The sequence below is a fragment of the Oncorhynchus nerka genome, linkage group LG9a, assembly GCF_034236695.1.
Source record: "Oncorhynchus nerka isolate Pitt River linkage group LG9a, Oner_Uvic_2.0, whole genome shotgun sequence".
Lineage (NCBI taxonomy): Eukaryota > Metazoa > Chordata > Actinopteri > Salmoniformes > Salmonidae > Oncorhynchus > Oncorhynchus nerka.
This window is the reverse complement of record NC_088404.1, coordinates 52128713-52155329: the sequence shown is the minus strand read 5'-3', so window position 1 is coordinate 52155329 and position 26617 is coordinate 52128713. Positions and strand designations below refer to the sequence as shown.

Sequence of the window (26617 nt, the reverse complement as noted above, 5' to 3'; positions counted from 1 at the left end):
GTACAGTTCACTCCTTATGCAGTGTGTACAGTTCACTCCTTATGCAGTGTGTACAGTTCACCAGAAACAACATTCCTTTTACTTACTGGATAATCTGCATCATCTGTTGGGAATGTATAGGACATTCCTAACCCAATTGCATTCGTCGGGAGTTGACTTGAGATGACTGACGATTCCCTTTATGAGTCCTGAGGTAATCAAATGTTTCTCTCTGATCCTCTCTAAAGCCCTACTGTTCTACTGGGTCTTGGCCTTTCTGATGAAAACCATCAAGTTTGCCAAGTACACTGAGCACGGCATCGGCCTGAGACAGCTCCGCTACGGCATCACAGGACTCCTGGCCCTGATCTACGGACTACTACTGGCTGTGGAAATCAACGTCATACTGGGCAGGGTGAGCAGCAGTGTGTGTGAGAGGGGGATGGTGTGTGTGTGTGTGTGTGTCATCCTAGTGTGTTTTGTGTGTACGGGCATCTGTTTTCCTCAGTATGTTTGGACGTCTCTATCCTGTCTTTTCCTCTGCTTCGATCAGCTCTCCCCTCTTTCGGTCAAGCATTTCTGTATGCCCCTGTATATCGGATGTTATATCTTGCTGCCTACAGGCCTGTTTCTGAAGTAGATCGAAGGCAGAATGTGCTCGGTTGTTGTGAGTCGGACAATCAGAGGCGTCATGCCCAAAGGGGGCACAAGGGCATGTGCCACCTCCAGATTTCTGCATGACGCCCCTGTATGACACCCGCTACTTGTCCCTAATTATAACAGGATGTTTAGGATGGACTTGTTTGCCCGGATGTTTGAATGATTCATCATTTTAATCCGTGGGAGTTCTGTCTGGAGATTTTCTTCTGAAAAGAATGAAAGATGTCTTGCTATTACGGTGATCAGGATTTCAAGCTCTATTTGTGTGCGCGTGTTGGAGGACAATGACATATACTCGACGTGAGAATGGTATTCACGCGAGTGTGTGCACATGCAGGTGGATTCGTGTTCATGTTGTGAGGCTTCAGTCAGGATCTTCCCATTCACAGCAGTCGCCTCTCCTCTTGGCACTATCCCACCTGGTCCATTTGTTCCTCTTTAGCATCCCATCTTGGGTTTGAGAGCAATCAGGCTCTTGGGCACTTGGCAATCATTGGCATTCTTCATTGGTTTGTATTGGTTAAGATGGGGACTAATCCAGCGGAGGCTCTTCAGAGTAAGAAAGGGGAGGACCATTCTTCTCAGTGAATTTCTTAAAATAAAACATTGAAAAACTAGACTAAAATATATTTATGGCACCAAATAATTGATTGATACACACTATTTTGCAATGAAGGTCTACAGCAGCCTCAACAGCACTCTATAGTGTAACGTTACTTATTGTAGCGGGTTTACCAACGCATTAGTTCTATTAGCAATATTGACTAGAATGTTACTTTAGCTAATATGGGGACAACGATGTAGACTGTGTGTAGCGGTTATGATATGGTTTTGCTTGGAAAGGCTTTTTTTTGCCTGGTCACATACAGCTGATGTGTTGTTCATTGAAGTCCACGAACGAATGGAAGAGCTGAGAAGAGAGTGCATAGAGGCTAGAATGAATACTACGTTGCTGCTATGACCAGGGTTGTATTCATACTGCCGATTTTGTTGAAAAATGTTTCTTAAATGGAAGCAAACAAAACAGGGATGAAAATACCTGAATTTGTCCAATAGAAACTCTTGTTTTAAACTTTTGGACTAATGATTACAACCTAGATGCAGGCAAGAGTGTGCAAGGCCTGTGTGCACCTAGATTGTAAACTTTCATTCGGAGGCTAGGGTGTAGGGGCATTTTTTTGTATCATCTAATAGCCTAAACCTATGTGTTATTGAACCGAATGAATGGAATATGAATGACAGTCATCCAACATGCTGTAATAGAATAAGGCCATGCTCGTGGAGGGGAAAAAAATTGTAAATAAACGGCAATGACCACCACTGGACTAATCTCAGCACTTATTCTAATTACAGTTTATATTCATGATCACTAATGGGCAATTTTTTCAATGCCTTCATGATGCCTCAGGCTTCTACCAGAGCCATCAAACACAGAGTAGTCTATACATACATTCCTGTTTTGATAAAGGACTGTGTATATAGAGAGTGTTGTATGTTGCTTTGGCAACATCTGCAGTCAGGAAAGACATCTGTTGGGTAAGAGTCCTCTGAGTCCCAATGTACACTGACTAACTCTAAACATATACACTACATGACCCGAAAAGTATGTGGACACCCGGTTGTCGAACATCTCATTCCAAAATCATGGGCATTAATATGGCGTTGGTTCCCCCTTTGCTGCTATAACAGCCTCCACTCTTCTGGGAAGGCTTTCCACTAGATGTTGGAACATTGCTGTGAGCACCTGCTTCCGTTCAGCCACAAGAGCGTTAGTGAGGTCGGGCACTGATGTTGGGCGATTTGGCCTGGCTCGCAGTCGGAGTTCCAATTCATTTTTAAAGGTGTTAGATGGGGTTGAGGTCAGGGCTCTGTGCAGGCCAGTCAAGTTCTTCCACACCAACCTCAACAAACCATTTCTGTATGGACCTTGCTTTGTCCACGGGGGCATTGTCATGCTGAAACAGGAAAGGGCCTTCCCCAAACTGTTGTTACAAAGTTGGAAGCACAGAATTATCTAGAAAGTCGTTGTATGCTGTAGAGTTAAGAATTCCCTTCACTGGAACAAAAGGGCCTAGCCCAAACCATGAAAAACAGCCCCAGACCATTATTCCTCATCCACCAAACTTTACAGTTGGCACTATACATTGGGGCGGGTAGGGTTCTACTGGCATCCGCCAAACCCAGATTTGTCCGTCGACTGGTATATGGTAAAGCATGATTCATCACCCCAGAGAACGCGTTTCTACTGCTCCAGAGTCCAATGGTGGCAAGCTTTACATCACTCCAGCCGAAGCTTGGCATTGCGCATGCTGAATTTAGGCTAGTGTGCAGCTGCTTGGTCATGGAAACCCATTTCATGAAGCTCCCGACGAACAGTTATTGTGCTGACGTTGTTTCCAGAGGCAGTTTGGAACTCGGTAGTTTGTGTGTTGCAACTGTGAACTTGTGTGTCCTACCACTTCGCGGTTGCTCCTAGACGTTTCTACTTCACAATACCAAATCCAATCAAATGTATTTATATAGCCCTTCGTACATCAGCTGATATCTCAAAGTGCTGTACAGAAACCCAGCCTAAAACCCCAAACAGCAAGCATTGCAGGTGTAGAAGCACGGTGGCTAGGAAAAACTCCCTAGAAAGGCCGAAACCTAGAGAAGAACCAGGCTATGAGGGGTGGCCAGTCCTCTTCTGCCTGTGCCGGGTGGAGATTATAACAGAACATGGCCAAAATGTTCAAATGTTCATAAATGACCAACAGTTGAAACTGGAGCAGCAGCATGGCCAGGTGGACAGGGGACAGCAAGGAGTCATCATGCCAGGTAGTCCTGAGGCATGGTCCTAGGGCTCAGGTCCTCCGAGAGAGAGAGAGAGAGAGAGAAAGAAAGAGAGAAAGAGAGAGAGAATTAGAGAGAGCATACTTAAATTCACACAGGACACTGGATAAGACAGGAGAAGTACTCCAGATATAACAAACTGATCCTAGCCCCCCGACACAAACTACTGCAGCATAAATACTGGAGGCTGAGACAGGAGGGGTCAGGAGACACTGTGGCCCCATCCGATGATACCCCCGGACAGGGCCAAACAGGAAGGATATAACCTCACCCACTTTGCCAATGCACAGCCCCCCTACTTCATAATAGCAGCATTTACAGTTGACCGGGGCAGCTCTAGCAGGGCAGAAATTTGTTTGAAAGGTAGCATCCTATGACGGTGCCACATTGAAAGTCACTGAGGTCTTCAGTAATGCCATTATACTGTGCTCGATTTTATACACCTGCCAGCAACGGCTGTGGCTGAAATAGCCAACTCCACTAATTTGAAGGGGTTTCCACATACATTTGTGTATATACAGTTGAAGTCGGAAGTTTACATACACCTTAGCCAACTACATTTAAACTCAGTTTTTCACAATTCCTGACATTTAATCCTAGGACAAATTCCCTGTCTTAAGTCAGTTAGGATCACCACTTTATTAAGAATGTGAAATATCAGAATAATAGTAGAGATAATTATTTATTTCAGATTTGATTTCTTTCATCACATTTCCAGTGGGTCAGACGTTTACATACACTCAATCAGTATTTGGTAGCATTGCCTTTAAATTGTTTAACTTGGGTCAAACATTTCGGGTAGCCTTCCACCAGCTTCCCACAATAAGTTGGGTGAATTTTGGCCCATTTCTCCTGACAGAGCTGGTGTAACTGAGTCAGGTTCGTTGGCCTCCTTGCTCGCACACACTTTTTCAGTTCTGCCCACAACGTTTTTATGGGATTGAGGTCAGGGCTTTGTGATGGCCACTCCAATACCTTGACTTTGTTGTCCTTAATGAATTTTGCCACAACTTTGGAAGTATGCTTGGGGTCATTGTCCATTTGGAAGACCCATTTGCGACCAGGTTTTAACTTCCTGACTGATGTCTTGAGATGTTGCTTCAATATATCCACATAATTTTCCTCCCTTATGATGCCATCTATTTTGTGAAGTGCACCAGTCCCTCCTGCAGCAAAACACCCCCACAACATGATGCTGCCACCCCCGTGCTTCACGGTTGGGATGCTGTTCTTCGGCTTGCAAGCCTCACCCCTTTCTTCCAAACATAACGATGGTCATTATGGCCAAACAGTTCTATTTTTGTTTCATCAGACCAGTGGACATTTCTCCACAAATTATGATCTTTGTCCCCATGTGCAGTTGCAAACCGGAGTCTGGCTTTTCTATAGCAGTTTGGAGCAGTGGCTTCTTCCTTGCTAAGTGGCCTTTCAGGTTATGTTGATATAGGACTCATTTTACTGTGGATATAGATACTTTTGTACCCGTTTCCTCCAGCATCTTCACAAGGTCCTTTGCTGTTGTTCTGGGATTGATTTGCACTTTTCCCACAAAAGTATGTTCATCTCTAGGAGACAGAACGCGTCTCCTTCCTGAGCGGTATGACCACTGCGTGGTCCCATGGTGTTTATACTTGCATACTATTGTTTGTACAGATGAACGTAGTACCTTCAGGCGTTTGGAAATTGGTCCCAAGGATGAACCAGACTTGCGGAGGTCTACTATTTATTTTCTGAGGTCTTGGCTGATTTCTTTAGATTTTCCCATGATGTCAAGCAAAGAGGCACTGAGTTTGAAGGTAGGCCTTGAAATACATCCACAGGTACACCTCCAATTGACTCAAATTATGTCAATCAGAAGCTTCTAAAGCCATGACATCATTTTCTGGAATTTTCCAAGCTGTTTAAAGGCACAGTCAACTTAGTGTTTGTAAACTTCTGACCCACTGGAATTGTGATAGTGAAATAATCTGTCTGTAAACAATTGTTGGAAAAATGACTTGTGTCATGCACAAAGTAGATGTCCTAAACGACTTCCCAAAACTGTAGTTTGTTAACAAGAAATTTGTGGAGTGGTTGAAAAATGAGTTTTAATGACTCCAACATAAGTGTATGTAAACTTCCGACTTCAACTGTATAGTGCATGCAAGCTTGACTATCTTGGTAACTGTGAGAAGACAAGAAAGCACTCTTTATCATACTGGAAGACGTCTTGGGAATTATTTCTGCAGATATAAATTAAACCGTGTGAAACTATACCCTCAAATGTACTGACAAGATGCAGTAATGATTGCCACGTCCTGTGTATTGAAAAGGTTTTGGTTAGACTTTTAGATGTGCGCTTAGAAAGAAGAAAAAAAGTAACCAAGTTTAAAGCTGAGATCCACTAGCTGCTCCAGGCGTATTTGTTATTCTTTTTGTTTTGTTTATTAAACGGAGAAAAGGAGCTCCGGCTTCGCGTTAAATAAAAATGTGTAGTACATGTTCTATCGCGCATGCAGTGATGTCCGGGGGAAAAATGGTGTTCGTTATTTGAAGTAACGTCTCTGTTGTTGTAATATCACAAATGGACAGTTTCACCACCACAGATTCCAACTTTAAGAAACATTTTCTTTTTAAAGTTTTTGTTTTACCTGGTGGGTGTATTCTCTGTAAGTGTTTGGAAGTTACAGTGGGGCAAAAAAGTATTTAGTCAGCCACCAATTGTGCAAGTTCTCCCACTTAAAAAGATGAGAGAGGCCTGTAATTTTCATCATAGGTACACTTCCAACTATGACAGACAAAATTAGAGAAAATAAATCCAGAAAATCACATTGTAGGATTTTTAATGAATTTATTTGCAAATTATGGTGAAAAATAACTATTTGGTCAATAACACAAGTTTATCTCAATACTTTGTTATATACCCTTTGTTGGCAATGACAGAGGTCAAACGTTTTCTGTAAGTCTTCACAAGGTTTCCACACACTGTTGCCGGTATTTTGGCCCATTCCTCCATGCAGAACTCCTCTAGAGCAGTGATGTTTTGGGGCTGTTGCTGGGCAACACAGACTTTTTTTCAAGTTGAGTTTTTACCAATAAGTTATATTTTGGTTTCATCTGACCATATGACATTCTCCCAATCCTCTTCTGGATCATCCAAATGCTCTCTAGCAAACTTCACACGGGCCTAGACATGTACTGGCTTAAGCAAGGGGACACGTCTGGCACTGCAAGATTTGAGTCCCTGGCGGCGTAGTGTGTTACTGATGGTAGGCTTTGTTACTTTGGTCCCAGCTCTCTGCAGGTCATTCACTAGGTCCCCCCGTGTGGTTCTGGGATTTTTGCTCACCGTTCTTGTGATCATTTTGACCCCACGGGGTGAGATCTTGCGTGGAGCGCCCGATCGAGGGAGATTATCAGTGGTCTTGTATGTCTTCCATTTCCTAATAATTGCTCCCACTGTTGATTTCTTCAAACCAAGCTGCTTACCTATTGCAGATTCAGTCTTCCCAGCCTGGTGCAGGTCTACAATTTTATTTCTGGTGTCCTTTGACAGCTCTTTGGTCTTGGCCATAGTGGAGTTTGGAGTGTGACTGTTTGAGGTTGTGGACAGGTGTCTTTTATACTGATAACAAGTTCAAACAGGTGCCATTAATACAGGTAACAAGTGGAGGACAGAGGAGCCTCTTAAAGAAGAAGTTACAGGTCTGTGAGAGCCATAAATTTTGCTTGTTTGTAGGTGATCAAATACTTATTTTCCACCATAATTTGCAAATAAATTCATTAAAAATCTGATTTTCTGGATTTTTTTTTCTCATTTTGTCCGTCATAGTTGAAGTGTACCTATGAAGAAAATGACAGGCCTCTCTCATCTTTTGAAGTGGGAGAACTTGCACAATTGGTGGCTGACTAAATACTTTTTTGCCCCACTGTATGTGTCTATGCTGTAATTCTTCAGTAACCTAGTTTCCCCCAAGCTGAGACTCTCATTGCTGAACTGAACTGACTCTGTTACATTAGTGTTTCACTCTGTCGTCCAGTTTCAGCGCTCGGGGTACCAGGAGTGTGCCTCGTTCTTTGACCTAGTGCAGACCATAATACTTCTCTTCAACAAAGCTCTAAAGCCGAATAGCTCAAGTGAACACAGTTCAAGGTTTCTTATTTCAGTGTGTGATACAGGGAGGCTTTGCCAAGGCTTTGATGCATTCGCAAAGACACGACCAGGCAACCCATCATTTAATACACAACAGAGCAAGCTTCCCTGTCAGATACTCTACATCACACATAATTATCAAACACTATCTGTCATATCCATTAGCTCACAGTTCCATCAAGATAATCATTATCTCTCAAAAATTTGGCAGGCTTAAGTTTATGTTGCCGAAACTGTATATACATTAGTGAATAGTTGCGTAGTTCGTTTCGTTGTTCTCATTTCTATTCTAAGTTCTGAATATATTCATTATTTAGGCTCTTTCTCTTTTAGTGAATCCTCCATCTGTCTTTTTCTCTCTTCCCACTTGATAACCCCTCTCTCCCTCTGTCCCTCCCCACAGCGCTACCTGTGTTTCACTGAAGCTACGGAGGTGAAACCCCCAGAGGACCTGCAGGATCTGGGGGTGAGGTTCCTGCAGCCCTTCGTCAACCTGCTGTCCAAGGCCACTTACTGGTGGATGAACACCTTCATCACAGCAGCCCACCGCCGCCCCATCGACCTCAAGGTCATCGGCAAGCTGCCCATCGCCATGCGAGCCCTCACCAACTATCTGAAGCTCCGCAAGGCTTTCGAGAGTCAGAGGGTAATGGGAGTGAGTGAGTGAGTGGTGAGTGAGTGAGTGAGTGAGTGAGTGAGATGGCAGCCAGCGGCTGTACGTTTTCGTAAAAACAATGGTCAAAAAAAGATTACAGTAATAGTATTGGATACAGTAAAATACGGTATGGTAACATACCCTTCCTTTTTTTACGGCTCAAATAAGCAAAGAGAATCGACAGTCCATCATTACTTTAAGACATGAAGGTCAGTCAATGCGCAAAATTTCAAGAGCTTTAAGTTTCATCAAGTGCAGTCGCAAAAACCATCTAGCTCTATGATGAAACTGTCTCACATGAGGACTGCCATAAGGAAGACCCAGAGTTACCTCTTCTGCAGAGGATAATTTCATCAGAGTTATCAGGCTCAAAAATTGCAGCCCAAATAAATGCCTCACAGAGTTCAAGTAAACAGACACATCTCAACATCAACTGTTCAGAGGAGACTGCGTGACTCAGGCCTTCATGATATAATTTCTGCAAAGAAACCACTATGAAAGGACACCAATAAGAAGAAGAGACTTGCTTGAGTCAAGAAACATGAGCAATGGACATCAGACAGGTGGAAATTTGTCCTTTGGTCTGATGAGTCCAAATTTTGAGATTTATTGTGGTTCTCACAGTGAAGCATGGAGGGGGAGGTGTGATGGTGTGGGGGTCCTTTGCTGGTGACACTGTCATTGATGTATTTTGAATTGAAGGCACACTTAACTGCCATGGCTACCACAGCATTGTCCAGCAATACGCCATCCCATCTGGTTTGGGCTTAATGGGACTATCATTTGTTTTTCAACAGGACAATGCCCAACACACCTCCAGGCTGTGTAAGGGCTATTTGACCAAGAAGGAGAGTGATGGAGTGCTGCATCAGATGACCTGGTTTCCACAGTCACCCGACCTCAACCCAATTGAGATGGTTTGGGATGAGTTGGACCGCAGAGTGAAGGAAAAGCAGCCAACAAGTGCTCAGGAACTCCTTCAAGACTGTTGGAAAAGCATTCCAGATGAAGCTGTTTGAGAGAATACCAAGAGTGTGCAAAGCTGTCATCAAGGCAAAGGGTGGCTAATTTCAAAATCTAAAATCTATTTTAATTTGTTAAATACTTTTTTTGGTTACTACATTAATCCATATGTATAATTTCATAGTTATGTCTTTACTATTATTCTACAATGTAGAAAATAGTTTTAAAAAACGTTTAAAAAACCTTGAATGAGCGTTGGCGTGTCTAAACCTTTGACTGGTACTGTAAGTATTCAGACCCTTCGCTATGAGACCCGAAATTGAACTCGGGTGCACCCTGTTTTCATTAATCATCCTTGATGTTTCTCCAACTTGATTGGAGTCCACCTGTGGTAAATTCAATTGATTTGACATGATTTGGAAAGGCACACACCTGTCTATATAAGGTCCCACAGTTGACAGTGCATGTCATAGCAAAAACCAAACCGTGAGGTCGAAGGAATTGTCCGTAGAGCTCCGAGACAGGATTGTGTCGAGGCACAGATCTGGGGAAGGGTACCAAAACATTTCTGCAGCATTGAAGGTCCCCAAGAACACAGTGGCCTCCATCATTCTTAAATGGAAGACATTTGGATTCACCAAAACTCTTCCTAGAGCTGGCAGGGCCAAACATAGCAATCGGGGGAGAAGGGCCTTGGTCAGGGAGGTGACCAAGAACCCGATGGTCACTTTGACAGAGCTCTAGAGTTCCTCTGTGGAGATAAGGGAACCTTCCAGAAGGACAACCATCTCTGCAGCACTTCACCAATCAGGCCTTTATGGTAGAGTGGCCAGATGGAAACCACACATCAGTAACAGGCACCTGACAGCCCGCTTGGAGTTTGCCAAAAGGCACCTGAAGACTCTTTCAGACCATGAGAAACAAGATTCTCTGGTCTGATGAAACAAATATTGAAATCTTTGGCCGGAATTCCAAGCATCACATCTGGCACCTGGCACCATCCCTACGGTTAAGCATAGTGGTGGCAGCATCATGCTGTGAGGATGTTCGTCTGTGGCAGGGATTGGGAGACTCGCCAGGATCGAGGCAAAGATGAATGAAGCAAAGTACAGAGATCCTTGATGAAAACCTCAGACTGGGGTGAAGGTTCACCTTCCAACAGGAACATGACCCTAAGCCCACAGCCAAGACACCATAGGAGTGGCTTTGGGACAAGTCTCTGAATGTCCTTCAGTGGCTCAACCAGAGCCCGGACTTGAACCCAATCGAACACTTTGGAGAGATCTGAAAATAGCTGTGCAGCGACACTTCCCATCCAACCTGGCAGAGCTTGACGGGCTTTGCAGAGAAGAATGAGAGAAACTGCCAAGCTTGTAGCGTAAAACCCAGGAAGACTTGAGGCTGTAATCGCTGCCAAAGGTGCTTCAACAAAGTACTGAGTAAAGGGTCTGAGTACTTATGTAAATGTGATATTTCAGTTTTTATTTTTTTAAATACATGTGACTCGTTTCAGGAAGCTAGGCATATGTTGCGCGTCACTACTTCACAGGAGTGCCATATCAATATGCGTTTTTTGGCAGAAATGCTTGTGAACTTTTTTGTGCCTTGACAACAAACTTGTATGCCATCTGTAAATATGAATGAAATTGTTAAATTACAAGCCTAGTTGGTTTGGCCACAGAAAAAGTCAGCAACCTTCCCGCTAGCCATGATTGGCTGCAATAATGAGTGGGCTGGATAATACCGAGAGATGAGTTCGGATTTGTCTGCCATGTAGCAGTCTGTGACATGAGTTGGTCAGTATGTGTAGGTAATCCTTTCTAAACACAGCTTTTTTGAAAGATATCACGTAGTAGAACTGCATAAGTGTTGCTCTCCACTTTCTGGAGGACCGAATTTTGAAATCAGTGGAGTTTGAGTATGATGGCTAAGGAGATGGAGAAAATTCTGGCGTTTGATTGCAAATATGCAGACAGAGTCGAAAAGAGAACACACAGAAGGCTGTTGTATAAAACACCAGTCCCCTGATTACATCTTCAAACTAAGGGCAACCATGGCATCCGTGACAGAGGGAGAAGCGTCCATCCATGTGTATGGGTAAGATAGTCTAGCTAGCTACATTTTCAGATATTACACATTTCAAATTTTGTCAGAAAGTTGTTTTAATTTCAAGCTAGTGTTCTGTTAGCTAGCTACTCAACGTTAGCTGGCTGGCTAGCTAGCTAGCTAACGTTACATATTTGCTCTGTGCAGTAATAATATTCATATCTCAGAGCCATTTGCATTGCTAGTTATAGCCTAATGTTAGCTAGCTAACATTGAACCTGGTTGGTTAGCTACCTGGAGATTCATGCAGGGTAGTAACATTATGAGTTGGGATTATGGTTCATTACTTAGCTAGCTACGTGTCTAAACAAAAGACTCCACTATGCAAGTAACCATTTCAATAGAATGTTCATGATGTCACTGCAATAATTGTTGATAGACGTAGCTGTCAATTCGCTCTAGCTATCTACTCCGATTCCAGAGCTCTCTCGCCTGGGTGTGCCAGAGTGCAGAATAACTGAGGAATTTGTGAACGCTCAACACCCGTTGAATATGGCCGGTGTCAGTAAATGTTGGCAAAAACGTGTAATTAAATTGTTGCCAGCAGCACAGTTGCAATCACCAACCCTCTGGAGAACATAAAAAAAACAGCTTAACCAGCTCTGCTAGGGTGAGTAAAATGGTCAGAGTGAGCTGTTCTCTCATTATGTGTCTGGAAGTAGCTAGCCAACGTTAGCCAGTTAGCTTGGGTGCTTGACTGCTGTTGTTAGGTCAGAACGCTCAGATCAACCCGACTCCTCAGCCAGAGCATCCAGTGTGACCTCTGGACGCTCCGAGAGCGAACCGCTCTGAAATTACTAACGGACAATCTGACAATGCTCTGAGTTTACGAACACCCAGAGCGCACTCTGGCACTCCAGAACACACCCGTAGTATAAACCAGCCTTTAGTCTTGAAAATATATTTTTTTGTCACTGGCCTACACACAATACCGCATATTGTCAAAGTGGAATTTTGTTTTTTGGCATTTTTACAAATTAATTACAAATGGAAAGGTGAAATGTCTTGAATTAAGTCTTCAAACTCTTTGTTATGGCAAACCTAAATATGTTCAGGAGTAAATATGTGCCTAACTAGTCACATAACTAGTCACATAATAATAAGTAGATGGGTAAAAAAAAGAAGCAGACATTGAATGGTACCCGCAAAACACCAGTCTCAACGTCAACAGTGAAGAGGCGACTCCGGGATGCTGGCCTTCTAGGCAGAGTTCCTCTGTATAGTATCTGTGTTCTTTTGCCCATCTTTTCATTGGCCAGTCTGAGAAATGGCCAGCATCCTGGAGTTGCTTCTTCACTGTTGACGTTGAGACTGGTGTTTTGTGGGTACTATTTAATGAAGCTGTCAGTTGAGGACTTGTGAGGCGTCTGTTTTTCAAACTAGACACTCTCATGTACTTGTCCTCTTGCTCAGTTGTGCACCGGGGCCTCCCACTCCTCTTTCTTTTCTGGTTAGGGCCAGTTTGCACTGTTCTGTGAAGGGAGTAGTTCTGAGAAATAGCCTTCTTGAGCCTGTAATCAAACCCATAAATGCTGATTCTCCAGATACTCAACTAGTCTAAAGAAGGCCAGTTTTATTGCTTCTTTAATCAGACAACAGTTTTCAGCTGTGCTAACATAATTGCAAAAGGGTTTTCTAATGATCAGTTAGCCTATTAAAATGATAAACTTGGTTTAGCTAACACAATGTGCCATTGGAACACAGGAGTGATGGTTGCTGATAATGGGCCTCTGTATGACTATGTAGATATTCCATTTAAAAAATCAGCCGTCTCCATCTACAATAGTCATTTACAACATTAACAATGTCTACACTGTATTTCTAATCAATTTGATGTTATTTTAATGGACAAAAAAAGTGCTTTTCTTTCAAAAACAAGAACATTTCTAAGTGACCCCAAACTTTTGAACCGTAGTGTATATATTTGATTTGCTGTAATATGAAAATACATTACCTAGCAGCCAACCTGCTTGCACCAATCCCATGTAATTACAGTAAAATACTGTAAAATGCAAACCCCACCTCCCCTCAATGAATTGAATTAATTAATTACAATTACAGTAGAATTTACTTTTACAGTATTATACAGTAAATGTTACAGTAATGTACTGTTTGTCATTGCTCGGATATTACAGTAACTACTGGCAGCCAGTTACCTGTTAGTTACCGTAAAACAACGGTACCAAATATTACAGTATATATTACAATATATATATATTTTTTTACAGTGCAGGGATTAGCTTGGATGTTCCACACAGTGACAAATAAATACAGTGTTAAGTGTTTATATAAGAACAGATTGCACAGTATGTTTTGGTTGATATGAATCTTTCTTTTGAAGCATGACATATTCTGTTTGGATTGCATTTTGTTAGGTTGCGTCAATGCAGCTCGCCCAGTCGGATTGTTTCAATAAAATGTCAATAGGAGTAACTAAAAAGCATCGATTTTACTTGTTCTCTAAACAATTCAACTCTGTTCTCCAATGGCCTGTGGTGATTTGACATGCATCCGTATAACTGAGATGGATTTCCAAATAGATGATTGTCTTTTCTAGTTAACACTGAACTGATATATATATATATATATACCCCCTCACACTCACACACATCCGACGTTCCGGTTCCCTTACTGTGTGTTACTGTCCAGTTTCACAGGAAATAAGATCATGTAACATCCCAAGCCATATCTGGTAACTCTGCAGGCTAAATAATGTTATTTTGCTTATATGTTGATTTGACACAACCGTGAATATGTGAAACTTGAGACTTTAATCATCACACAGAGTAAGCAGAGGGACAAACCCAGTCACCACACACACACACACACACACACACACACACACACACACACTTCCCACTTTCTTCCCATGAAAAGTCGAGTTCTTTCACCCTGTGAGGGGTCAAAAAGTCGCAGTGTTCACAGTAGAATGATAATGACCTTGCTCCTCTTAATCTTTTAGTCTTCTTTTCCCTTCCATCTCTTTACTTCATTTCTCCATCTCTTTAATCCTTCTCTCCTCCTGGAAGGACGTGGGGTGCGGATTCACAAGCAGCCCGGACTGTCTCATTGACCTCGGAGTCTAGTGTGCACTGGAAAACCCTGACCCTGTTGTGACCTTTGATCCTTGACCCCTGTCCCCTGCCACGTGTTGTGTCTCACTGAAAGAACCACGTCTGACCAACTCTCTCGCTATCTCTCTCAGAACCGTCTTCTTGACCCTAACCAGTCAGGCTTCAAGGCGACACACTCAACTGAGATCGCTCGTATCTGTTTCAGAGGTTCTCCGCTCTGCCACAGCGGACTCTATCTGCTGCCTTTGACGCTGTGAACCATCAGATCCTCCTCTCCACACTCCTGGATTGCGTCCTACCTGGCAAGTCGCTCCTACCAGGTGGCGTGGAGAGAATCTGTCTGCACCATATGCTCTTACTACTGGTGTCCCACAGGGCTCTGTTCTAGGCCCTCTCCTCTTTTCTCTTTTCACACAAAGTCGCTCGGGTTCTGTCATATCCTCACATGGTCTCTCCTATCATTGCTATGCGGATGACACTCAACTACTCAAAAATCTTGGTGTGACCCTGGACAACACCCTGTCGTTCTCTGCAAACATCAGTGACTCGCTCCTGCAGGTTTATGCTCTACAACACTTTCCTCACACAAGATGCGGAGCAGGTCCTAATCCAGGCACTTGTAATCTCTTGTCTAGACTACTGCAACACTCTGTTGGCTGGGCTCCCCACGTGTGCCATCATACCCCTGCAATTTATCCAGAATGCCGCAGCCCGCCTGGTGTTCAAACTTCCCAAGTTCTCCCATGTCACCCTGCTACTCTGCACCTTCTTACCTTCAGGTTATGCTCAAACCCTACATCCCATCCTGAGCACTCCACTCCACCACCTCTGGTCTCACCACCTCTGGTCTCTTACTTTGTTGATGGGAAATGTATTTTATACGATTGGGATATGTTGTCTCACCTAGCTATCTTAAGATGAATGCACTACTTTTAAGTCGCTCTGGGGTGGTTTGAAACAAGTGCAGGGTTAAAACAAGCATATGGGTATTTACACTACAGTACAGCACTAGGGTATGAACAGAACATCTGTTTGTTGCTGTCAAACTAGAAACCATATATGCATAAATACATATTTGGATTTGGCTGAGATGGGGCCCAAGGGAAAATGGCCATAGGGTCTGATTATGACAGTTAGTGTGTAGTGACAAATCCTATATGAGCTAGAACACATGAATGGCTTGGGACGTGACGTGCACATTTGTGTCCATGAAACAGGAAAGTCACACACACCAAGGTCATTTTCGGAAGTCGGGAAGAACCAAATTTGGTTTATTTGTTTATTTATGTATCTGCCCCTGTGCTCTCTACATCAAAAAGCCTGACCAGAGGCTGCCTCAGAGCCAGGACCTTCACCCCCTAGAGAGGAGTGGGAAAGCCAGGACACACACACGTGCACATGCGCACACACAGACCGAGAGGCTGTGGCTTGTTTACTACTCTAGCCAGAGTAGCCAGCCACTCTCTCTGATCATCACAAACTCTAAATGTGTAAACAGCACACAACGCATTGTCAGCGGCAGGGGTATAACTACAATAAATAGTTTAACATACAAAATGTTTGGCCTCTGAATATTTATTCTTCATACAGTATACAAGGAGGGTTTCAACCTTTGTTTAAAATATTGAGATCAGGCAAACATTTTGACTGCACACAAGTGCCTGAATGCTGGTGTTATTGAAGGATCTGAGCTAATCTCTTCTGTGAGGTCACAGTATCCTAGGATTAAAACTGAACTCATGAGATGGCAGAACTGGGAGGACATCATTACTAGGGAACCACTGAGATGAGAAGCACGAGAACTACGCTCTTCTCCTTCTTCCCTCATTAAACACTGAATCCCAAGATGCAACAGAAACAGCGAGCCAGCAGGGGTTCCATGCTTGTCCTAGTTCTGTAGTTTTTTTTGTGTGTGTGTGTGGCTGGTGCACTGCTCCTGATCAAATTGGGTATGCAGTTGTTGTTTTTCCCCCGGGCCAATTACCTTTTCATGTCATGTTAACAGCCTTTTGATGTGTGACCTAGTTTTTCTGTTGGAAGACCTTTTATTTTTAGAAAGAACTGACCACGAGACCCGCTGCAATACAGCAGAAATGTAGTCCGATCCCTTAATAGGAACTTAGATAGCACTTTACTTGAATCTTGCACAGCAAATTCTCCAGTGTTAAATCAACACTGACAGTGTTCAATTCAACACTGGTCCGGTGTCAATATGGGTCCACAAATTTCAGTATTAAATGAGCACACTGCTTAATGTAAAGCCTTATTTGTATATTTCACAGCGTGCCTTGCCTTTCTGATCAATTGTAGTTACCACCCATGATTGTGTTTGTTAGTGACAGAGAAATGGTTGTTGCAGTCAATTTTCTTTGTCCTGTTGCCTTCACCAAGTGAATAAGCACATCCATTATGATTTAAATTGTATTCTTCAACACAATACAATTAGTTAATACAACCTTATTTTGAGGGCCTAGTTTTAACCCTAATACAGTGCCCCCAACCTCATTGTTTTCAGGCCTGCAAGTCACATTATGATGGCTTGCAAAGTGAAGTGTAATTCCTATTGGAATCCAGCCAGAGTGGAGATATCTAACATTTGGAATTTGTATTCACCCACAACCTGCATTCAGAATGACTTCTGGATTGGGTAGTTGATGATATGAAACTACCTAAACCATCTATACAAGGAACAACCATTTCAGTAACGAGTGCAATAAACCCAAGTAACCAATTTGGATAAAAATGTTCTACGCTATTTATATTTGAGTAGCATAAGATTAATAAAAATAATATATATTGACACAAACAGTTCGAACAATGAACCTGTAATGGAGCACGCTGTGAAATGTAACAATGGGCGTGGTTGTGGTTTAACACTGGTTATTAACACCGACACAATGTGTGTTAATTTAACACTTACACAGTTCATTTAACACCTGAATCAACACACGAAATACTAGACTGAAATATCAACTCTAGTTAACACTGGCCAATATGCTGTGTGATTCTTCACTTTTTTTTACCTGATATACTGTAATCATGATGTTCATCCCCTTGCAGAGGCCTCTGGGCTCCATGCCACAGGATCCTAAGTGGATCTGGAGGGCCCTATGCCAGGCGTTTGGACGTCCCCTCATCATCAGCATCACCTTTCGCTTCCTGGCTGACCTGCTGGGCTTCGCTGGGCCTCTCTGTATCTCTGGCATCGTCCACCATATCAGCAAGGAGAATCGCACCATACAGCCCCCGGTGAGAATATATGATTTATTATTATTTATATATATGATTTATTATTATTTATATATATATATATATATATATATATATATTATTTTTTTTTTTGTATACATGGCAGCTAAAAGCTGAATTGTGTATACATCAAGAAATGTAAGAAAGTAAATCAATCAATGTTAGCTAATCAAGAAAGTTTGGACGTCAGATCGATGGGTCAGAGGTAGCTACAGATTCTAACACCAGATAATGTGATCCATCCGCCCAAAATCTGACCGGTATACTGGTAGTTACAGGTGTGGCTTCAAAATGTTGCAAGAGGTTTTTCAACTAACTGATATTGGCGATACCTTGATTTGTGGAAACAGGAGTCTCATTAAATGTCAGTGTCCAGTTGCAGGGGGTCTGTTTGAATTAAGAAAATGCTCAGTTTTTAAAGTAAATAAATGTTTTGGTCTGTGAAAGTAATCAAACAATGTGTGTATTTTTCTAATCTTCTCTCATTGATTGAGACAGGTGCCACCCCAAAGGGCCGCATGTCATGATGTCACCTGTCACGATCAATGAGAGAAGACGGCGTACACATTGTTGGATTACTTTACGGACCCCAAACTGTATTTATTTTAATTTATTCTAAATTCATACAGACCCCCATGCAACTGGACACCGACATTTTATGAGGACAAAAATAGTATCGTAAATATCAGTTTAGTTGAAAAATCTCTGGCAACGTTTTGTATAGCCACACCTGTAACTACCAGTGTAATGGTAAAATTTGGGGGTTTAAATAACAAATACAAGATACTCTAAAAACCAATGTATCAAACTTGAATACTAACTACCTTTGCAAAGTATTGTATTTACATTAAATACAGGTATTTTGTCATTTCAAAATACAAAATACAGTTGCAAGTACACGCCAGCACTACAACAACATTCTCTGTAACAGTAACATACAACAACAAATAACGTTTTACTTGCTACGAATGTAATATGTGGTTGTTTATCTACCTTGGACTGACTTGCACTGACTGTAAGTCGCTCTGAATAAGAGTGTCCGCTAAATGACCTAAATGTAACAATTACAAAAAGCAATAGGTATTATTATTGGCCTTGTTTCGGGGGCAGAGCACATTACAATAATACCAAGTGTTTATTTTTACATTTATATTTTGGTAATTTATCAGACTTCCAATACCAATGCAAGGTGAAAGAGAGACACAAAATTGATGGTCAGGAGGAGGAGGGAGCATCTCAGTCAGCCAAATGTATCTTGTAGCAAATACAAGACAGTCTAAAGACCAATGTATCAAACTAAAATAATAAATACTTTAGAAAATTATTGTATTTACATAAAAATACAGATATATTGACATTTCTAAATACAATACAAGTACACGCCTTCACTACATCATAACGGTAACAAAAATATGTTACGACCAGTGCAGAGTGAAAGGGGGACACAAAGTTGTGAACCGCTATAAAAAATGTTATTTTGAAAATACAAATTAGAGATTTCGAAAGTATCTTGTTTCAAAATGCATTGGATTGTGGTTCAGGCTGGTGAAATACAAATGACAAAATACTAAATACGTATTTAAAATAAATGTAACAGAAATACTGCCCATCTCTGGTCACAGCTAGGGAGTTAGATACAGACAGCCCACACGTATACTCAGAGATTTTAATTACTTCTGAGTGTTTTGTAATTTCAATTACACTGGGGTGAACTACACTCCAATGTATTTTGTATTTTCAAAATACAAAATTACTTTTCTATCCCATTTAATTTTTTATAGCGGTTCACATTTTGTGGCCACCTTTCACCCTGTGTTGGTATCAGAAGTCTGATAGCACTATAGCACGCTAAATTAACTAAATGTATATTTAACAATGTAAAGCATGCTGAGTATTATTCTGAGCTCCACCCAGTATATTCATGTTCACATGTACTTTTACATTTTGGTCATTTACTTTCTCAACTAAGGTAGTTAAACAACAACATATCACAGTCATAGCAAGTAAAACTACTTTTGCTTTTTGTGACCGTTACTGAGAATGTTGTTGCTGTTTTGTTTGTGCCGGCTACTTGTTGCTGTTTGTGCCGGCTACTTGTTTTGTTTGTGCCGGCTACTTGTTGCTGTTTGTGCCGGCTACATGTATTTTAATTAACTACATTACAAAATATAAGTATTTTGTACTTTATTTTGATACATTGCTATTGTGTATCTATATTTTGTCATTTTTGCCCATCCCTGCAAGGGCAAGGACACACACACAGTTGAAGTCGGAAGTTTACATACACCTTAGCCAAATACATTTAAACTCAGTTTTTCACAATCCCTGACATTTAATCCTAGTAAAAATTCCCTGTCTTAGGTCAGTTAGGATCACCACTTTATTTTAAGAATGTGAAATGTCAGAATAATAGTTGAGAGAATTATTTATTTCAGCTTTTATTTCTTTCATCACATTCCCAGTGGGTCAGAAGTTTACATACTCAATTAGTATTTGGTAGCATTGCCTTTAAATTGTTTAACTTGAGTCAAATGTTTTGGGTAGCCTTCCACCAGCTTCCCACAATAAGTTGGGTGAATTTTGGCCCATTCCTCCCGACAGAGCTGGTGTAACTGAGTCAGGTTTGTAGGCCACCTTGCTCGCACACGCTTTTTCAGTTCTGCCCACAGATTTTCTATGGGATTGAGGTCAGGCCTTTGTGATGGCCACTCCTTGACTTTGACTTTGTTGTCCTTAAGCCATTTTGCCACAACTTTGGAAGTATGCTTGGAGTCATTTTCCATTTGGAAGACCCATTTGCGACCAAGCTTTAACTGATGTCTTAAGATGCTGCTTCAATATATCCACATCATTTTCCTTCCTCATGATGCCATCTATTTTGTGAAGTGCACCAGTCCCTCCTGCAGCAAAGCACCCCCACAGCATGATACTGCCACCCCTGTGCTTCACGGTTGGGATCGTGTTCTTCGGCTTGCAAGCCTCACCCTTTTTCCTCCAAACATAACGATGGTCATTATGACCAAACAGTTCTATTTTTGTTTCATCAGACCAGAGGACATTTCTCCAAAAAGTATGATCTTTGTCCCCATGTGCATTTGCAAACCGTAGTCTGGCTTTTTTATGGTGGCTTTGGAGCAGTGGCTTCTTCCTTGCTGAGTGGCCTTTCAGGTTATGTCACTATAGGACTTGTTTTACTATGGATATAGATACTTTTGTACCTGTTTCCTCCAGCATCTTCACAAGGTCCTTTACTGTTGTTTTGGGATTGATTTGCACTTTTCGCACTAAAGTACGTTCCTCTCTAGGAGTCAGAACGGGTCTCCTTCCTGAGTGGTCTGACGGCTCCATGGTCCCATGGTGTTTATACTTGCGTACTATTGTTTGTACAGATGAACATGGTACCTGCAGGCGTTTGGAAATTGCTCCCAAGGATGAACCAAACTTGTGGAGGTCTACAATTTTCTTTCTGGGGTATTGGCTGATTTCGGATCCACTGGAATTGTGATACAGTGAATTATAAGTGAAATAATCTGTCTGTAAACAATTGTTGGAAAAATTACTTGTGTCATGCACAAAGTAGATGTCCTAACCGACTTGCCAAAACTATATTTTGTTAACAAGAAATTTGTGGAGTTGTTGAAAAGCGAGTTTTAATGACTCCAACCTAAGTGTATGTAAACCTCCGACTTCAACTATAGGTGCATGCACACACACACACACACACACACACACACACACACACACACACACACTTGATCTCCTGTTTTTTTAAAAGGTCAGGTCCTCCAAAAGGAGGACACACTTATCCTCAAAGGTGAACTCTTCATTTTAAGCCAATTAAGTATTTATGAGGCTAATGACTGGCGACCTCACCGTGCTGCTTTCTGTCTGTCGGTCTGTCTCAAACTCTCCTATTCCACTCAGAGCAGACAGGAAATGGACGCATCTGTCAGATCTCCTCTCCTGCTGTAATAATAGATCCTCCGTTTGTTGTTTGAAAGTCACAGAGTTGCGTAATGGAACATTGCTGATTTGCCTCAGTAACAGTTCTGTAGCTACGTGTAGAAAGCAGAAGGTAAATGCCTTCTTCCGAAATAAAAGGTATTTTATGATTTTGTCAGAGGTTACGGAACTGAATATCTATAAGAGGAGATGATTTGGAAACAGTGGGGTGGACCTGTTATCTGTAGACACTCATAGAAGGCAAACAGCGTTCTTTTCTGGCTCTGGCTCCATCTCGACATTGTGTTTGGGCCGAGGTTAGACTGAAATAGTCGCCCCTGGAAGAGATTACTGAGTGCTGTTGAGCTAAAAAAAAATGATGCCATGAGACTGTAGGCTGATAAGAAAAGGAGGTGTAGTCAACTATTGATAAATGCAATGGCTTGGAACTTCTCAATAACTTGTTGTGAATCCCTGCAATGGAGCGTCCAGATGTCCAGAGAGAAATGGAAAGCTGGAACTTGAAGGGCAGTGTACTCAAACAAAGTATTCATTTGCATTCAATTGACATACATTTAGGACAGGAGTTGACTGTGTACCATTAAAGATTGTGAAATGTCTCTGTGTATGAGTGTGTGAAAGAGAGAGGGAGAGCCGGCAAGAAATAGAGAGAGAGAGTGAGAGACGGGGAAGAGGGAGAGAGTGTGAGAAAGAGACTTGCCAAATTATATCTAAGCTAGAATGACGTATTACCTGTCCTAGTTTTAATGGCTCCTCAGAGATATAAGAACAAATATATCTTTCTCACCTGAGACCCTTAACTGCATAATCCAAGGCTAGGGACAGCACCTGAAGGATGATTTCTGTCATTGATTGAACATCCTTAAAATAGTGGATTTGATACCGTATGACCCCAACCTTGGTGTGATTCACTGGGAGAACTGAATGACTCTAAAGACATCCATCATCATTACAGTACAGCCAGAAAGAGGGAGAGTGTGCCAAGAATAGCTGGCATGATCAAGAGTGTTCGATAAGAAAGGTACAGCGGATTACTTTTAAGTAGATCGTTCATTGATCATCTTAGGGAATGTCTGGGAGTTATTTTTCTCAACGGGGTAGGAATTCATGTAATTTCCTTATAGAAAATCAAACCATTTTCCCTTCTGATGTACATATTCTCTTTGAGAGATTTTGAACTTGTCATGACAGTCACAGTCAGACTCGCCGTATGTGTTTTCTTTGATCCGTTGCCCTCCCAGCAGGCAGCTCCTGTCTATGTGAGTAGGATATTGACTGGGGGGGGTGCTGACTGACTGGGTCCATATGTCTGTGTCTCTCGCTTTGCTTTCAGATAAAGCTGCTGGGGGTCTACTTTATCTCCTCTCAAGAGTTCTTGGCGAATGCATACGTGCTGGCTGTGCTGCTGTTCTTTGCCCTGATCCTGCAGAGAACCTTCCTCCAGGCCTCGTATTATGTGGCCATCGAGACGGGCATCAACTTAAGAGGGGCTATACAGGTACTGTACTGTAGGCCTATGCACAGTAGGGACCACTACGCAAAAATGGTCTCTGCAAACTTTCACATACAGCCCACATTGATGTCCATGGAGATTTGTGTGAAGACATTCTGCCCCTTATGCTTATTCTCATTCTCTATTACTTAGAAGCAGGGGATTAGTGTCACAGAAGCATCTGCAGTGTCAATACATCAGTTTTGTTCTGTATGCCTGTCTATGGTAGAAACCCAGCAGAGCTCCTAGAGAGTACGGTCATACATTGTCAATATATACACAATGGCATACAGGTAACTGCCGAAGTAAAGGAAACCTCAACATAAAGTGTCTTAATAGGGCATTGGGCCCCCACGAGCCATCAGAACAGATCCAATGCACCTTGGCAGTGTCTGGAGGGATGCGACGCCATTCTTCCACGAGGAATCCCATAATTTGACGTTTTGTTGATGGTGGTGGATAACGCCGTCTCAGGCGCCGCTTCAGAATCTCCCGTAGGTGTTCAATTGGGTTGAGATCTGGTGACTGACTGACACACACACACACACACACACACACACACACACACACACACACACACACACACACACACACACACACACACACTTTATTAAAACACCCTATGCTCCTTCGAGTCCCCTCTTTCAAAGCCACTGAAATCTCTTCTAGCCATGGTAGCCAAAATAATGGGCAATTGGGCATTTTTATACATGGCCCTAAGCATGATGAGATGTTAATTGGTTAATTAACTCAGGAACCACACCTGTTTGGAAGCACCTGTTTTAATCCCACAATTAGGGTCGACCATCGTTGTAAATAAGAATTTGTTCCTAACTGACTTGCCTAGTTAAATAAAAGTTAAAGACAAATACAAAAAATAATTGACTCAAGTGTTTCCTTTTATTTTGGCAGTTACCTGTAGATTGTCCATTATGTTGCCATTATTATACATGTATAGCAGGGGGGCTAAGAATGAGAGTAGCCAAACTACATTTATAGTTATAGTAAGGCGAGGTCCTCTGGTAACTATACTAGATCTGTTTCCCTATGATGTGTCTGACTGACTTCTCCTTCCAGACTAAGATCTACAACAAGATCATGCGGCTGTGCACCTCCAACATGTCCATGGGAGAACTGACAGTGGGACAGATCTGCAACCTGGTAGCCATAGATACCAACCAGCTCATGTGGTTCTTCTTCCTCTGTCCCAACCTGTGGGCCATGCCAGTCCAGGTAACACTATTCTGTTCTCCTGTACTTGGTTAGGTTATATTCAGCTGTATTTCATTATATTCTATCTGGGTATATTCTGTTTGGTTCTTGTCTCCAGTTTATGAAAAGTTCTTGAAGAAATATACTCATTCAGTAGACTAATTGTAACTTGCTAAAGGGGTTGCTGGGTGACAAATTTGACAGTAACTCAAACACTGGCCCTGGTCCAAAAGTAATTTGACAGTAACTCACAAGCAAATAAGTTACTATATTTCATATTACAATACACCTTCTGTAATCTAAATACAGTATCAAAGCAAGTACTGTGTAATGACACAGTACAATACTGTAGAATTGACTGAATTGTACTTTAAAAAGTAAATGGGTTTTGAATTTCACTGTATTTTACTGTAATTACATGGGATTAGTGCAAGCAGGTTGTTTGCTAGGTACACATTACGGCATATCAACAATCAATTATATCACTTTAAATAACATACCAGCTCAATTGGTACAGCACTCTCACAAACAAGTAGAACAAATAATAGCCTCTTACAAGGCACTCCTCAAATGATGTTAAGGAGCCAGCTGTCACGTTCTGACCCTAGTTATTGTGTTAATTGTTTGTTTTAGTTGGTCAGGACGTGAGTTGGGTGGGCATTCTATGTTTTGTGTGTCTAGGTTGTTTTTCTGTGTTTGGCCTAGTATGGTTCTCAATCAGAGGAAGGTGTCGTTAGTTGTCTCTGATTGAGAATCATACTTAGGTAGCCTGGGTTTTCACTGTTGTTTTGTGGGTGATTGTTTCCGTGTCTGTGTTTTACACCACACGGTACTGTTTTAGGTTTTGGTTATTCACATTATGTTTATTGTTTTTGTATGGAGTGTTCAGTTTATGTGTTTAAATAAACAACCATGGACACTTACCACGCCGCATATTGGTCCTCCGATCCTTCTCGCGAAGAGGAGGGAAACCATTACAGAATCACCCACCACAAAAGGACCAAGCGGCGTGGTAAGCAGCAGCAGCAGGAGCAGCAGCAGCAGGAGAGGCAGCAGCATCAACAGCAGGAGAGACAGCACTATTTGGAGAAATGGACTTGGGAGGAGATCCTAGATGGGAAAGGACCCTGGGCGGAGTCAGGGGAATATCGCCGCCCCAAAGCAGAGCTGGAGGCAGCGAAAGCAGAGAGGCAGCATTATGAGGAGCTAGCACGGCAGAGGGGCTGGAAGCCCGAGAGGCAGCCCCAAAAAAATTATTGGGGAGGGGGGCACAGGGAGAGTGTGGCAGAGTCAGGAGTCAGACCTGAGCCAACTCCCCCTGTTTACCGTAAGTAGCCATGGATGGAATCAGAGCAGTCGGCGAAGCAGAGTGCTGAGTCTGAGAATGTTGAGGAGTTATTGGACAGAGTAGAGAGAGAGCTGTTGGTTTGGCGTAGTATGCACGGCATTCGCCCTGAGGAGCGTGTTAGCTGTCCGATGCCACCTGTGCCAGTTCCTCCGGAAGATTTTATGCCGGCTATACACACCAGGTCTCCAGTACACCTTCACAACCTGGTGTGTCCTGTTCCTTGCACTCACACTGAGGTGCGTGTCCCCAGCCCAGTGCCGGCACCCCGCACCAGGCTGTCTCTCCGTTCTTTGGCTACAGGTGCTCCCGCCTGTCCAGTGCTGCTAGAGCCTTCATCCTCTCCAGAGCTGCCGGAGTCTCCCGCCTGTCCGGCGCTGCTAGAGTCTCCCGCCTGTCCGGCGCTGCTAGAGTCTCCCGTCTGTCATGAGCCGCCAGTCTGTCATGAGCCGCCAGAGCCGCCAGTCAACGTTGAGCCTCCATGGCCGCCAGTTAGCGTGGAGCCGCCAGGGCCGCCAGTCAGCGTGGAGCCGCCAGGGCCGCCAGTCAGCGTGGAGCCGCCAGGGCCGCCAGTCAGCGTGGAGCCGCCAGAGCCGCCAGTCAGCTTGGAGCCGCCAGTCAGCTTGGAGCCGCCAGTCAGCTTGGAGCCGCCAGTCAGCCAGTCAGCCAAGATCTGCCAGAGCCGCCAGTCAGCCAGGATCTGCCAGAGCCGCCAGTCAGCCAGGATCTGCCAGAGCCGTCAGTCAGCCAGGAGCTGCCAGAGCCGTCAGTCAGCCAGGAGCTGCCAGAGCCGTCAGTCAGCCAGGAGCTGCCAGAGCCGTCAGTCAGCCAGGAGCTGCCAGAGCCGTCAACCAGCCTGAGTTACCTCTCAGTCCTGAGCTACCCCTCAGTCCTGAGCTACCCCTCAGTCCTGAGCTACCCCTCAGTCCTGAGTTACCCCTCAGTCCTGAGCTAC

The 26617-nt window shown here is 42.9% G+C and overlaps 1 protein-coding gene across 1 annotated transcript in view; it reads left to right on the top strand.

Moving 5' to 3' along the window:
* Positions 1-26617, top strand: part of LOC115134487 (ATP-binding cassette, sub-family C (CFTR/MRP), member 8) — a 136563-nt gene that overhangs the window by 30943 nt on the left and 79003 nt on the right. The window contains 5 exon segments of the mRNA XM_065022678.1: positions 228-394; positions 8007-8249; positions 17462-17650; positions 22947-23111; positions 24183-24338. Coding sequence (XP_064878750.1) covers positions 228-394; positions 8007-8249; positions 17462-17650; positions 22947-23111; positions 24183-24338 — 920 coding nt within the window.